The sequence below is a fragment of the Chelonus insularis genome, unplaced genomic scaffold, assembly GCF_013357705.1.
Source record: "Chelonus insularis isolate UGA/USDA-ARS -01 unplaced genomic scaffold, ASM1335770v1 scaffold_714_pilon, whole genome shotgun sequence".
Taxonomy (NCBI): Eukaryota; Metazoa; Arthropoda; class Insecta; order Hymenoptera; family Braconidae; genus Chelonus; species Chelonus insularis.
In genome coordinates this window covers 468,387-482,152 of record NW_023276795.1, presented here as the reverse complement: position 1 = coordinate 482,152, position 13,766 = coordinate 468,387, and the positions used below count along the sequence as shown (strand labels likewise).

Below are 13,766 nucleotides of genomic sequence, written 5' to 3'. Positions count from 1 at the left end.
TGTCTCGCACTATTATCTATAATAACTAACAAACTTCTCCTAATACTAGGCACATTTAATGGTGTACACATGCAAACTGTACATCAGATAGACTGGAAACGTAAGTGGTCATTCTAAAGTTATTTAAAAGTACATTAAGTTTTTGCAAATGAAAGTGATCGAAAACATGATTAAAAATAACCCAACAAAGTTATTGCCATCGTTAAATTTATTACAAAATTTTAATGAACATTCTACTTAATATGGATAGAAAAAAAATTAATTTCCAAACAAACTCATTTCTGTAACATAAAATTACAGCTATAATTTTTTATTTACACTATGAAGCAACCTTTTTTCTACTTAAACTGATCATCTATTTTTTTTTAACGTCTCTAAGGGTTTGATCGATCAATATGTATCGACAGATATATCTATCTACTCGAGTTTTATGCTTGCAGTCAAATCTTTTATAAAAGTTTTCGATATTTTCTGTTCAACATAACAGATCACTTAGGCGTTCATAAATCCATTAGGTTTACATTTAAAATAAAAAATGAATTGAATAAGTGAAAGATTTTTTGATATATCGAATTTTGATTCTAGTAATGGATATACATTCATATAAATACAAAGATATGAATAAAGCTTTAATATCATTCCACACAAGATTTTCTTCACGACAAGCAGCTTTCTTAAAAATATCTCCATATGGTTGAAAAACTCAGTAGGATTTTTTTTTATCTATGCATGAGCATATGAACAATATAAAGGGCTTTCATACATTTTTCCGCTTCACTTTATAAGAAATAAATTCTTTTACTTTGTGATCTCAGTACCTTTGAAAGTCAGAACATCAGTCAGTTACAGTAAGTATTGAATGCTCCCGTTTTCTTCATGAAATATTTTTTCATTTTCGTTTTTTATTCGAAATGATGAAAAATGCATGGAAAATAGAGCGCTACGGGTCCACTTGAATTTCTGAGGCGTTGTTAGACTATTCTCGCATGTTTCACGTAATACCGAATGAGAATTTAAACTGCGGTGAGCGTGCAACGAAACCCTAACCACACACTATTCCGCACGTGCTTCAAGAACATATACTTATAGATATACGCGCAAAGCGAAAGTGAATATACTCGGTGAAAAAAACCATAACCCATTTTTACGAGAAACCCATGAGTCATGCTTGAATAATAAATATCAGATTGACTAAAAATCGTTTGAATCTGCATTATGTGTAGTATATATTTAGCAATGGATTCAGTTAATTGCAAATAGAGCAGCGATGCCGAAAGATATATATTATAAACGCATTCATATCAAAAATAGCAAGTCATCATTACTTGCATATTATTTGTGTGATACTGTTCTGTACCATACGGTTGTTAACTGGAATGGCCATAAATATTTTAAGTCTAAATTAATTCTCATACAATTATTATATTCGAGTTGAAATATAGGGATTTTTTTTTAATATTTTTGAATTCTGGTTTCTAAGTATTTGAAATTACTCAATTATTATTTATAAACAATCAAAAATTCTTTTTGAGTACTTTTTTAGTATTATTAATAAATTCTTTTGTGTATGTATAAATAATAAGATCAAAATAAAAAATTTATTTACTTTTGCATAAGGTACTTAGCCGGAAAAAAAGCATGGAGAACAGTTATCTTAATAAGTATTTGAGAGATAATAAGTTTTAATTAATTGAATATTATTTTTTCCCTCTGCTCTTCTTATCGCTATTTGCCTCTGATATTATTGATGTGTTACAATTGACTTTGAATTTATTACTGCATATTATTTATCAGCGACTTTAATTTTGACATGAGTGTTTTTAAAAAATCCATGGCTCCAAGCACATATTAATTTTTAAAAAATGTAAGGGAAATAATATTGAGGGCTAAAAAAGGATTATAACTGAAAGAAAAAATCTGAAGTATTAAACCAGACCTAGGAAGTGGCAAAAATAATCTAAAAAGACTTCAACAAGTACCTACATTTTTCTCTATAAATTGATAACAAACATGATCGATCGAATAACTTTTTTTTTACTAATTTCATTAAAGAAGGTAAATAATCAATATTTTATCTGGACAAGATAATGTTTACCTGAGGTAGAATTGTAAAAAATAGTAGTAACAGATTGAAAAATTCATGACATACATGTGGAAAAAGAGACAAAGAGAAATAAATGAATGAACAATGACTGTAGTTCTATGTTCTCTAGAGAAGAACCTGATTAAACGAGTACTTAGTTTAAAATTAAGTAGTATGAACTGTGGATAGGTCAGACACATAAAGTCTGAATGAATGAAGATCACAAACGGAACTTCCATAGCAAATAGCTTGGATTTAGTGAATATGAAAGTCTTCGAATATCACGTATTCATTGAAATAATATTTTATTTAATTAAACAATAATATAATAAAGAACAATTTGAATCAGAATAATTAACATGCATGGAACATGGTACGATTTGGATGATCCATCTGTTGTTGGGAATCAACAAGTTTACAGTTCTTGCATGTATTTGAATACACATGAGTAGTTGATGTATTAGCTTCATATATGTTTCACGGATGATCTTGTAGCCATATCTCTGTTAATATCAAAATGATACCAATGTTCATTTCAATCTTTGTATAATATAATAGCATACAGTATCAACTCATTCGATGTGGATTTGATTTTCAATGATTAGAATGAAGCCATTAATATAAATAATTCCAATCAATACCACGTTGATGCTGTGATGTTAAAAATAAAATATAAATAATAAATTTGATAAAATATCTAAATCAACTTAAGAGGTTTTTAGTTATTAAGCTTTGACAAGTTACAAAACATGTACATTGATGAATAATATATTGGAGAGGGTCTGAATCATGCTGACGTCCACAAGAGCACCATTTGGCAGTAATCCATGTGCTACTTATATTCAATAAATAAAGCCAAAGTTATTTACTTATTTATTGACCAAAGTACATTAGTTAGGCAAGGGGTTCTTTTATAGTTCCTATTTCTTGTGACAGACACTATTATTTGACAGAATCTTTGATAGTGGTTGCTAATGGACAACCAGCTTTGAATACTTTCATCTTTTTTTATTCATTCAGTACATTGTGGCATTAAATTTACTCTTGTAAAAATCTTTTACGTCTATCAATTAGTCCACTCAATTAAGTTAGCGTGACCTAGGATTTTTTTTTCTCTCTTATCTGAGTATTATATATATTTTCCAAGTGATTGGCTTGATGATAAATTAAAAAATATAGGTTTAAACACCTTATAAGACATCTAGTAAGTGAGAACAGGGTGATTATGAGTAGCTTAAGCTTTTTACGATTTATTTATTAATTATGAGAGCTGGAAAATGATGTAAGATATTTATATTCTTTTAACAAGAATTACTACTGAGTCATATCTTATGTATAATTAAAAAGATTAAAGTTCTACTCTTGAAAATATTAGCATTTAATTTCAAAATAAATTTTTCAAATAAATTTGATTGTCCAGTTTATTTCAGTTGACTGGATTTGACATTAATTACCTAGGATTTCAATCAATTTCAAAGGTAATTGAAGAACCTGAGGCAAAATTAAATGGTAAAAAAACAGCATATTTACAAACCATATAAAAAAATGATTTTTTAAAATCATGATAAGAATGGTAAAAAAAAAATAGAAAATCATTTATTTCAAGATTTTAGTATTGATTTATTGAACTGAAAATAGACTTCTTCTTCTCTAATATTAAATTACAGATTTTCAATCTAAATCATTAGGTATTCACTGGTTCAATAAAACTGTCGTCTTCACTAGATATGAATAATAATAATAATAATAATACCTGAGTAAAAAGAGTTATGTATATAAACTGAATATAGATTTTTCCTGTATAGCTTAAGAGTCACAATCATCATAGTTTAGATATAACAAAAAACTTTCAAATGAACTGGGTTACACTAATATAATGTACCAGATATATCAAAGTTAATAATGAAGAAGAGAAAGCTTATTTGACAGAAGATGATTTTTTTTTCATTATAATATATGTAAGTCAAAGAATATCTGTTCAAGAGAATGTAAATTTTGACTTATGCTAGTTCATCTATAATAGTTGAACTTAAGAATAGATATCTTATCAAGACTCTACTATAAAATTAAGATGGAAATGTTATTTTTATCTACTGATGTCAATAATCAGTAACATTCTTTTTACTCCTTTCTCAAGAACTAAAACAAATAGATAAAAAATTATCCTCATTCTTTATACAAAGTTTCTGATTCAATCTCAAACGTAGATATAAATATCCTGACCTACCCAAAGAGAATGATAAAACGTTGAAACATAGAAGAATGGTCTCATTTTTTTTTTAATTATTTCTTATTTAAATTCATTAGTATATTAAAGCTTCAGTGGAATGTCAAATAGAAGAAAATAAATTGAAAATTTAACATTGAGACTCTTTTATCAAATAATTCAAGTACTCTACAGCTTTATATTTCGGATTTTATTCAGTCTGACTTAGATTGTGTAGGCAAATTAACAAAAAAAAAGGATTTTATAATAAGAAAGTTGAGCAAAATGTTTATTTTTTCATTGAATGATTGATCGATTACAACTGTTGATTCTAAGAGGTTTAGGTCTCCGTCTCCTTAAGATGGAAAGTTACCATGTTCCGATTGAACAAGCATTGAGAAATGAAACGAGAAGATGTGTAGGTTGTATTCTGTGGTGCACTCCACTCGATGAAAAGAAAATGTACCAAAAGAGAAACCCTTACAGTAGCAAATGCCAATAGTACGTATATCAAAGCAATGCAGTTTCTGTATATCTAGATTTATTACTGTTCAATTTCCTATGGTACCTGACATATTACTTCAATCCCTCGCAACAACATGGTCAGTTTCTCTTGAACTACCTATTCCATTTTTTCGTCTTTACAATTGGCCTGCAATTCATTTATCGTTTTCTATTACACCAACTCACGAATAGCCGAGTTAGTCTTGACAAAATTTTCAAATAAAAAATGGAAATATCGAACAGACAAGATTGCTTCTTGTTGGGTAAAACGATGCTGCTCAATATCCCAATTGAATAAAATTGAGCAATTTGCGTGGAAATGAAATATACCTTGCTTCGAACTAAATGTTGGGATATTGTTTTACTTCTTTCATTTTATGTTCAATTCATCTATGTGGATCATGTATATACCAGCATATAAATCTGTCCTGTGAGAGATATCAAAAAAGTATACTTTTGTTGGAGTATTCATAAACTTTACATTGATAAATGTTGAATTCAATATAAGTATAATTATAGTCTTAATCTTCGATACTTGATATCGAGTTTATTATTCAGAACATCTTCTCAGAATGTTGCTGCACTACACAAAAGTTTCAGCTTTTAATTATTCACTTGAGTATAGAGTACTACATATGCACATCCTGACATGCAGTAAGCTGTATAAGACGAAATTTCACATATTCTCCTAATAACTATGCATTATGCATGAATATAATGAATGGGAAACTGTTTTTAATTATTTATAAAGTTCTGGTGATACTAGTATTATAACAAAGAGACTTTTAAGCCTGCTCACTGTGATAGTAATTAATTATATTAATTTCTCATCATTCAAAGAAATTAAAAAATCTCCTAATTGTGATGATAATTAAATCTGTTAAAAATATTTTGTATCACATAAACTTAAAAGGAAAAAAGAAATGTTTAGTTAGGATTAGACTTTTTTATTATTCATTTGTAAAGTATTATTAAATATTGAAATGTAAAATGACTGAGGTTTGAAAAAAAATAGTCTCCTGTAACTATCCATTTGCTTGAAATATTCTGAGTAAAAATACCCTTTAATTTTTTATCAACTGTAAAAGCCTCTGTGGAGTTTCAAAAAATTCTGCTAAATTTAGAATCAGTACTTTTTTTAACTAGTGGTTTTGCATCAATTTTTTTCTTGCTGTCATATTGTTGTAAACTTTTTTCAGCAAATCATATTCACACTGTTCGAAAAAAATTCCAATTTCACTCTTTCTAGTACACATTAATTAAAAATATGTTTGTAAATTACAACAGTAATTTTTTAAAATACGTTCCACTTTAAAACTGTCATAGTTACAGAATAAATTTTATTCTTTCCTAGTTTGAAAAGTGATATATTATTAAAAAAAAAAAAAAAGAAGCTTGGAATGATCCTTCATTTCTTCAAATTAAATATTTGATACTTTCATTTCAGGCAGATAATTAAATTAAATGAATTCTAATCATAAAGAAAAAGAAATACAGTCAAACGCAAAACATATATTGGAATCTAATAATGAACATAAAGGATTAACTTAATTGAATGAGTAATAAATTAATACTGCACATATACATTTGATATAGAATTGCAAATTCTCCAAATCGTATGATTAATTTATTATTTAAAAATGTGGTAATCATTTAAATTACTGTATGCATTCCTCTTTGGGTTTGTATTATAATATATAATTAATGAATAATCGATTGAAGAAATATGCTCGATTTGAAGCTAAACAAAGTTGACTATTTATTATATTGACCTTTAAGCTTTAACGCTGAATGAAAGCTTATATCATCTATAATAATTTTGATTAAAAAAAATATTCTAATACTCTTGTTAACAAAGAATTTATTCATTTTTCAAGAAAAGATGAATTTTCATACTTAACCATATCGAATAATTTATGGAGCTAAATTTTCTAGTATATTTTCATACTTATTCCTCGAACGCTTGAAAAGCTTTGAAACAACGTTTAGTACTCATCCATTTTAAGAAAATTACACTCTGTATTCCACTCCTGTATCTTGAAATCGTTATGATAATGAAGTAATAACTCATTTTGGATTCAGAAAATGATATGCAAATTACAAATTAAATTTAAGTAAATAATAAATAAATTTTATAAACTATTATTTATGATAGAATGAATAAAAAAAAATGATAAATTAATGAATAACAGATGGGTACGAGAGATCGTGAAGAGAGACTCTCAACCCATCTTTACATTTCAGATATTTACTGAAATATCTTTCGAGTATTTACTTTTATTATTCTCATAAATTATCTAAAGGATCTACGGGGTAGTAATAAAAAAAGTAGTTCATAAAATAATTGATTGAATTATTGAATGAAAAAGAAGGAAATACACTATAATCTGACTGCAATATTTATTCAAAATTCAACGATGTATACAGACTCAAATACTCAAATCACGAGGAAGAAAATTTATTTAGTGTAGAATAAATTTGAATCTCTGTTACTGTCCGGAAATTGATGTGTGCAAACGATATATACACGCTTCATCGGTTCATCGAACTGGAAATGTACCAGGAATACGTATACGATAAATACAATCCGATCAAAAGCTAGCCATTGGCAAAAATAGGGGCCTTATACTGAGAATCATTGACTCTGACGTTTTTTTTATACATCGCATATTTGGTACATACAAAACAGATCGTTTGCACATACAATTTTATCATTTATTTAATATTCATACACACACGTAGTTTGACAATCAATCTCTTTTGAGAGGAAAAAAATGATAACTTTTACTCAATGAGCAAAGAGGCCAAGTGTGGTTAAACTACAATGGTATTAACTGGAGATACTTTTAATTAACAACATGGAATATTAAATAGTACATTCATTTGAATGATGCATCTAAATATATAATCAAATTGTAGTCCAACGAAGTTATTGACCGAAATCACTATTCAATAAGAAGACCTGAATTCGAGATATCTTTACTCTGAGCTATTTTTATTCAACAAATCTTTACGTCATCGAAGTTGTATTTAGATCGTTCTCTATGAAATAAAAATTTAGTACCAATTGTGTTGAGTAATACTCTTGTAGTACATTGAAAAAAAAATTGACTGAGAACAAGTAATATTTATTTCAATTAATAAAATCAAAATTTTGAATAGTCCTAATGAAATATATTTTTCGAATTAACATAATAACATTTTTGTAGATTCTGATTGTTACCTGGAATTATTCAGTGAAAAAATACATTGTCATTGTGGTGGATTATTTTAAACAAAACTATTTGACCACTGGTTTATTCTAGTGTTTTATTGAATTGTTGATTTTTTTTAAGATTCATACTATCTTGGAAAATAAAAATTAATCTGTCACTTGTATTTAAACTTGTCATAATCTTGAACCAAATATCAAAATACTTTTTTCAAGCAAAATTTCATTAAATTCAATTGAATTGTTTATTACGAAAGTTTTCTCTCAGTGATGTTATTATTAAAAACAAATCAATATCAGTATTGAGTAAATTTTTATATAAAAGAGTATCAGTCAAAATAATGATAATTGATAAAAATACTGACCTTATAAGTACCAAGATTTTGTACAGCACAAGCTAATATTGCTTCTCTTCCAACAGATGCTGTGACGTTTATTATCGGCTCCTTGAAATTGGGATCTGAAAGGAAAATTGTCAGTTACTTAAACTCCAGGAATATAAAATTTACATAAAAGAGAAAAAAAAAATACATAAGTAATTGTGCAAAAAGCTGACATTGATAAAATAACAGAATAATGCTAGATAAATCTTAGTGATGAAAAGCACGAGATGATGCTTATTAAGAAAATCCGTCTGGGTAAGAAGCGCGGATACCGAGAGTAGTCAGCCGTAAAAAAGCTAAGTGAGAGGAGCAAGAAAATGTTGGACAGAATTTGGGGTTGGTTTCATAATAGGAACATAGGGGTAATGTAATTCTATCACAGTACATAACTATCTCGTGTAGTATATATTCCAGTTGAAGGCCTCGCGGGATATCCCATCATGTAAAGACTCAGACGAATGACCAAACACATATGAGTAGTTTGATGAATCAGTCGGGTTTAATCGCTCGTACGATAAAATACTGTCATAATGAGTGACATATCAAGGATCCTATTGCTATGACAGCAATCTCAATCGGTTTTTCCATTTAAATAAAAGATGTGCTCGTACTAATTGTAAGATAAAAATAAAAAATTTATCTGAATTATTCCCTCTTATTTCAAAAAAGACAACGTTAGAAAAATCTCGAAATATTGCGGTCACGACTCTAAACCGTTTCGTTTTTTTTTACATGTCGATTCGATATATCTTGACTTTCAAAAAATCTCGGAGTCAAAATACGTGCGAATATTTAATGAAATACATACATACATTTAATCGTATATCTTATAAATTAGATTTAAATGCAGATAAAAGTGTTCAAAACTACTTACAATTCTATTAAAAATCTTGTATTTTAGTCATGAATACTTTATCAATGGTTTTCATTTTTATTCTAGAATCACCGCAAGCAGGTTAATTGATAAGCTGTGATTAGCTTTTTTGAGAGATCCGCTTTTGATAGAAAGAAAATTTCATGCGGACGAAAAAATTCTGCAGAATACCATTCAAGGTATTTTGAAGGATAAAAAAAGATCTAGGACCCTTTGAACTAAAATTTATATTTTATATTAAATATCAAATACTACACAACAGCTTCCTGCATATTGATTAATTTATCTTTTATTACTTCAAAAAACATAAAAAGGTTGATGCCTATTTGATAGGAGAGTTTAAATTATAATTATTATTAATAATTTAATTTTTTAGCAACGATATGATAAAACTTGATTTTTTTCAACAAAGAATTAATTACAAATGTATTCACACTGTATAAATTTTTTTACGAAAGTTTAAAGAACCGTTTTCGAATGAATATTAAAAAATCTAGTCTTGTAGTTAATTGTCACTGGTTTAAATGGAGAGAAAGGGGAACTTAGATTTTAAATAGCTTAAGTTTTAAACAATTAATTAATTTTTTTATTAAAAGAAAGGTTTTGTTTTTTAATAATATTTAATTCCAATACAGCAAAAAAAATCTAAAGAAAAAATTAATCTCAACCGAAATACCTTGATTTCAGACGGGGATAATTTTATAATAAATTTTTTATAACTTTCCGAGTAAATTTCAATACTTTGGACTAACTTAATTAAGGAGAATTGAATTTATCTCAAGATTAATGAACACATGTGAAGTATGTGAGCACTACTTCATAGTTAACACTAATTACTTTTAAGATAATATTAAAATAATTAAATACTTAAACAAGATATTCAAATGAGTGTTGTTTTTTTTCTAACTCAGTCAATCATTAAAGCAGTAAATATTTTTTTTTATTTCTTCAGTACTTCTTCGAAACTACTTCAGAAATATCGTTGACGCATTGTCAGGTATAAATAATAATTTACTGTTAGTGGTTATAATAAAAATGAAATATGAATAACTATCATGGATGATTTTTTGTTCTAGATATTTAGTCGTTAAAATAACAACTTGTTCATTTTTTACACGGCTGATTTAAGAATAAAAATGAAGGATTTTTATTTATAACCCCAGCACGATAAATCGCCTCTTCAATTTCAGGGAGAAAAAATGATTCCAAGAATCTCGCCAGTTACCCTCTATGCTGGCTCCTCATGCACAAATGACTCTCGTGCAAGTCGACGAAGCGTTTGCACGGCTTTATATTCGCCAAAAAGATCGCGTGTTTGGGGTAGATTACGGTGACGCCGACGAGGGGTGCAAAAGTCACTACCGCGTCGGCGCGATGCTTTTTTGCCTAATCCGTAAAATAATAGGAAGATTTAAATCGTTTCCCTTGGTCTAGAACCAATTCTCGGGATAATTGTTATGGCTTAAATAAATTTATTTTTTGATGACAATTCAAAATCCTTAAACAAATTTTTTATTCAAAATCCAACAGCCACAAGAGAATATAAAAAATATATAATAGAGATTATTCTACCTTTATTTAAGTCGACTTTCTATTAAAAGATAGTACAATAATCTGCTGAAACTTGACATCGAGTTTTAGCTTTGTCTTCATTATCTTTTTGCTCTTTATCCATTACTCCAACGTCTTAACATTTCTTCAATATTCAGTTCGTCCCGAATCTCGACATAAACGTCAGAAATATCATCCGGAAGATGTTGAGAAAAAAAAAATGAAAAATAATATGCAAACCAATTATATTTTCGATGAAAAGAGATGATGATGTAGATATAAGTTTTCAGTAGAGAGATGGTCTAGAATATCCAAGTATTACTTGCTATTAAATTTGAAAAGCATACCCAAAGGGGAAGTAGACTGATGGTAAATATTATTGAACCAATAAGATTATCGAATTACCGAGTGATTCAAGATTCTTGTACGTGTCATTCTCAATTTCTCACACAACTTTACGTCTTTTCTTCACTATTATCGAATTCTATTAAGATGTATCGTATATATAATAATGTCACTATTAAAAATCATTCCTTCACTATAATTCATCAAAATCCATTAAGAGCTTGACAATTTACTTCTTTGTACATATTGCAATGACAAAATAGGCTTTTGAATCAATATTTTTAATTTAACATCAAATTTTGTTGATAAAAAATAATTCAACGTTATATTCCACAGCAATGATGAATTTATTTTAAAGATAAATGGGTAAATACAAAAATAAAATTTGGCACCACAAAATTTATATCTATGAAAAAATTGAATTTCATTCATAGTGATGTTTATTTATCGTATATATTATATATGTACACAAGAGCAAATGAAATCTGGCTTTTTAGTCAACTATAGGTTTATATAAAGCATTGAATTTAAATAAATACTTTTATTAATAAAGGAATATGTTTTTTTTTTCATGAATGTACCGTGTAATAGAATAAATTGGTTATTTGCTAGTGAACAAATATTAATGAAATAAAATATAGAATATCTCATTTTTTTCATAGAATTTGAATAGTGTATGATGTGCAGTAACAAGGTAATATACGTATACACCATAATTGAACGATCTCTCTATACTTCAACTTGATTTTTAATAAATCATTTATTTTATAATTGAATTAGAATCACTTCACCAGAAATTTATTGCATTTTTTTTTAATTAGAATATGTCAACGGCAGTATTATGAGTTCTCTGATCAAGATGATTTTTTTTTTACTAACAATAATAATCAAAGATTACAAAAAATAATCATTACAATTGATCTAGAAAAAAATTTGTAAAAAATGTAGAAAGAAATGAGAGCAAAAGAGAAATCAACCGACAAAACTTTCTTCAGAGTTTATTCAGATTAAAAATGAAGTCAATTTTTATTCGTTGATTTAAAAACTATTTTTTTTTTTCAAGAACTACTTTGGCATCTAGTTAGCTAATTCTATTCGCCCTAATTTTGGGTATTTTATTTTTATAAACAATATTTTATTTCAGCATTAAAGGGACATGAAAAAAGCGAATGTAAATATTGAATTATGAACAAGTACATACTTCAAGTAAAGTTGGTATATCATCATTGAACATAAGAAGCACAACCAGCTGAGTAATAAGATCAACTCAAACTACATCTTCTGCTTAAACGAGGATCATGTGTTAGTAGTTGAAGATGCCTTGATTTTCAAGTTGAAATTTCAACAAGTCAGTAGAATCGAGCAAGCAAATAAAATATATGAGACAGCTTATTCTAATTACATGCAGCAGTTATTATTCATCAGATAAATTTACTAGGTGACGGTAATTAATTATTTCATGTCGATATACATTGCACGGAAAGATAGAGTGACTTAAAATATCTAATCCTTCTTCCCGAGTGAATTATACCATGAATTTCCATCATTTTTATTTAAATTTCTTTCTATTGAACAAATAAAAATTCATAAATAAATAATAATATTTATTATCAACACTTAAAATATTAATTGAAAGAAAATATTGTAATCTTAAATATTATTATTAATAATTAAAGATCTTATCTCTCCTATGAATTTTTCCAAAGTTCCATTGATCTCCAATTCATTTTAGGACATTTGTTGCCACCATTAGAAGAATCATCATATTCAACGTAATTATTTTCTAATAATAACTAATAACACGTGAGATGAATTACTTTTGACATCAAAGTAATGCAACAAATGGAGATATTTTGAAAAGAAAAATTTATTCAACATGCCAGGATAGATTTAGATGACATCTAAATGTTTCCTAGTCTTAGTCGAATACTAAACATGAACAAATCAGTTGTGCATTGCTAACAACAAATACTGTTCGTCAATCTTCAGATAGATGAAGATATACATTTATTATACAATATTATTAAAATATGAGTATCCTGAAGAAGATTTACAGAGCTTTAAGACTTATGGGTGAGGAAACCACGAAGCCGAGAAACGGAGAAGATAATCTTACGATGGTTATTTCTCTGGCTTCTTTCTAACATATCACCTTGCGGACAATCGATCGTTAGCTGAGTAAGAAATTTTTTACCATCACAAAACGACCGAAGAAAAAGAAGCATATAATTAAGATAATTAGCTGTTTCTTTTGATCCTTTTTCTCCTTTTACCAGTTCACGATTAAACGATGAATAAAACTTTTATTATTTTTTTTTTCAACATTTCAATTGTTTTTAAAGTTGTATTAATGACTATCACCAAGCTCATTTATTTACAAATTCAATTTATTTACTTACTATCCAGTTGAACTGGAAATATAATGGTCGTATCTTCAAAACTTATCAAAACTTCTTTGAGTCATTGATTCATCTTATTTCTCTTTAAAGAAACAAGGCTGCAATCAATTTGACCTACTTTTTGAACCGATCATCTACAAACCACTGCAAACTACTAGGTGCTGTACAATCACGACAGGACAATTGCTTCCGGAAATTGAAAAGTGCGGA

General features: G+C 27.7%; 1 protein-coding gene across 1 annotated transcript in view; it reads right to left on the bottom strand.

Annotated features, from left to right (window-relative positions):
• LOC118073825 (neurotrimin-like) overlaps nt 1–13,766 on the bottom strand; it is a 97,090-nt gene that overhangs the window by 33,643 nt on the left and 49,681 nt on the right. Inside the window, exon 2 of the mRNA XM_035094552.1 lies at nt 8,370–8,464. Within this exon, the coding sequence (XP_034950443.1) occupies nt 8,370–8,464 (95 nt within the window). The remainder of the gene's footprint in view (nt 1–8,369; nt 8,465–13,766) is intronic.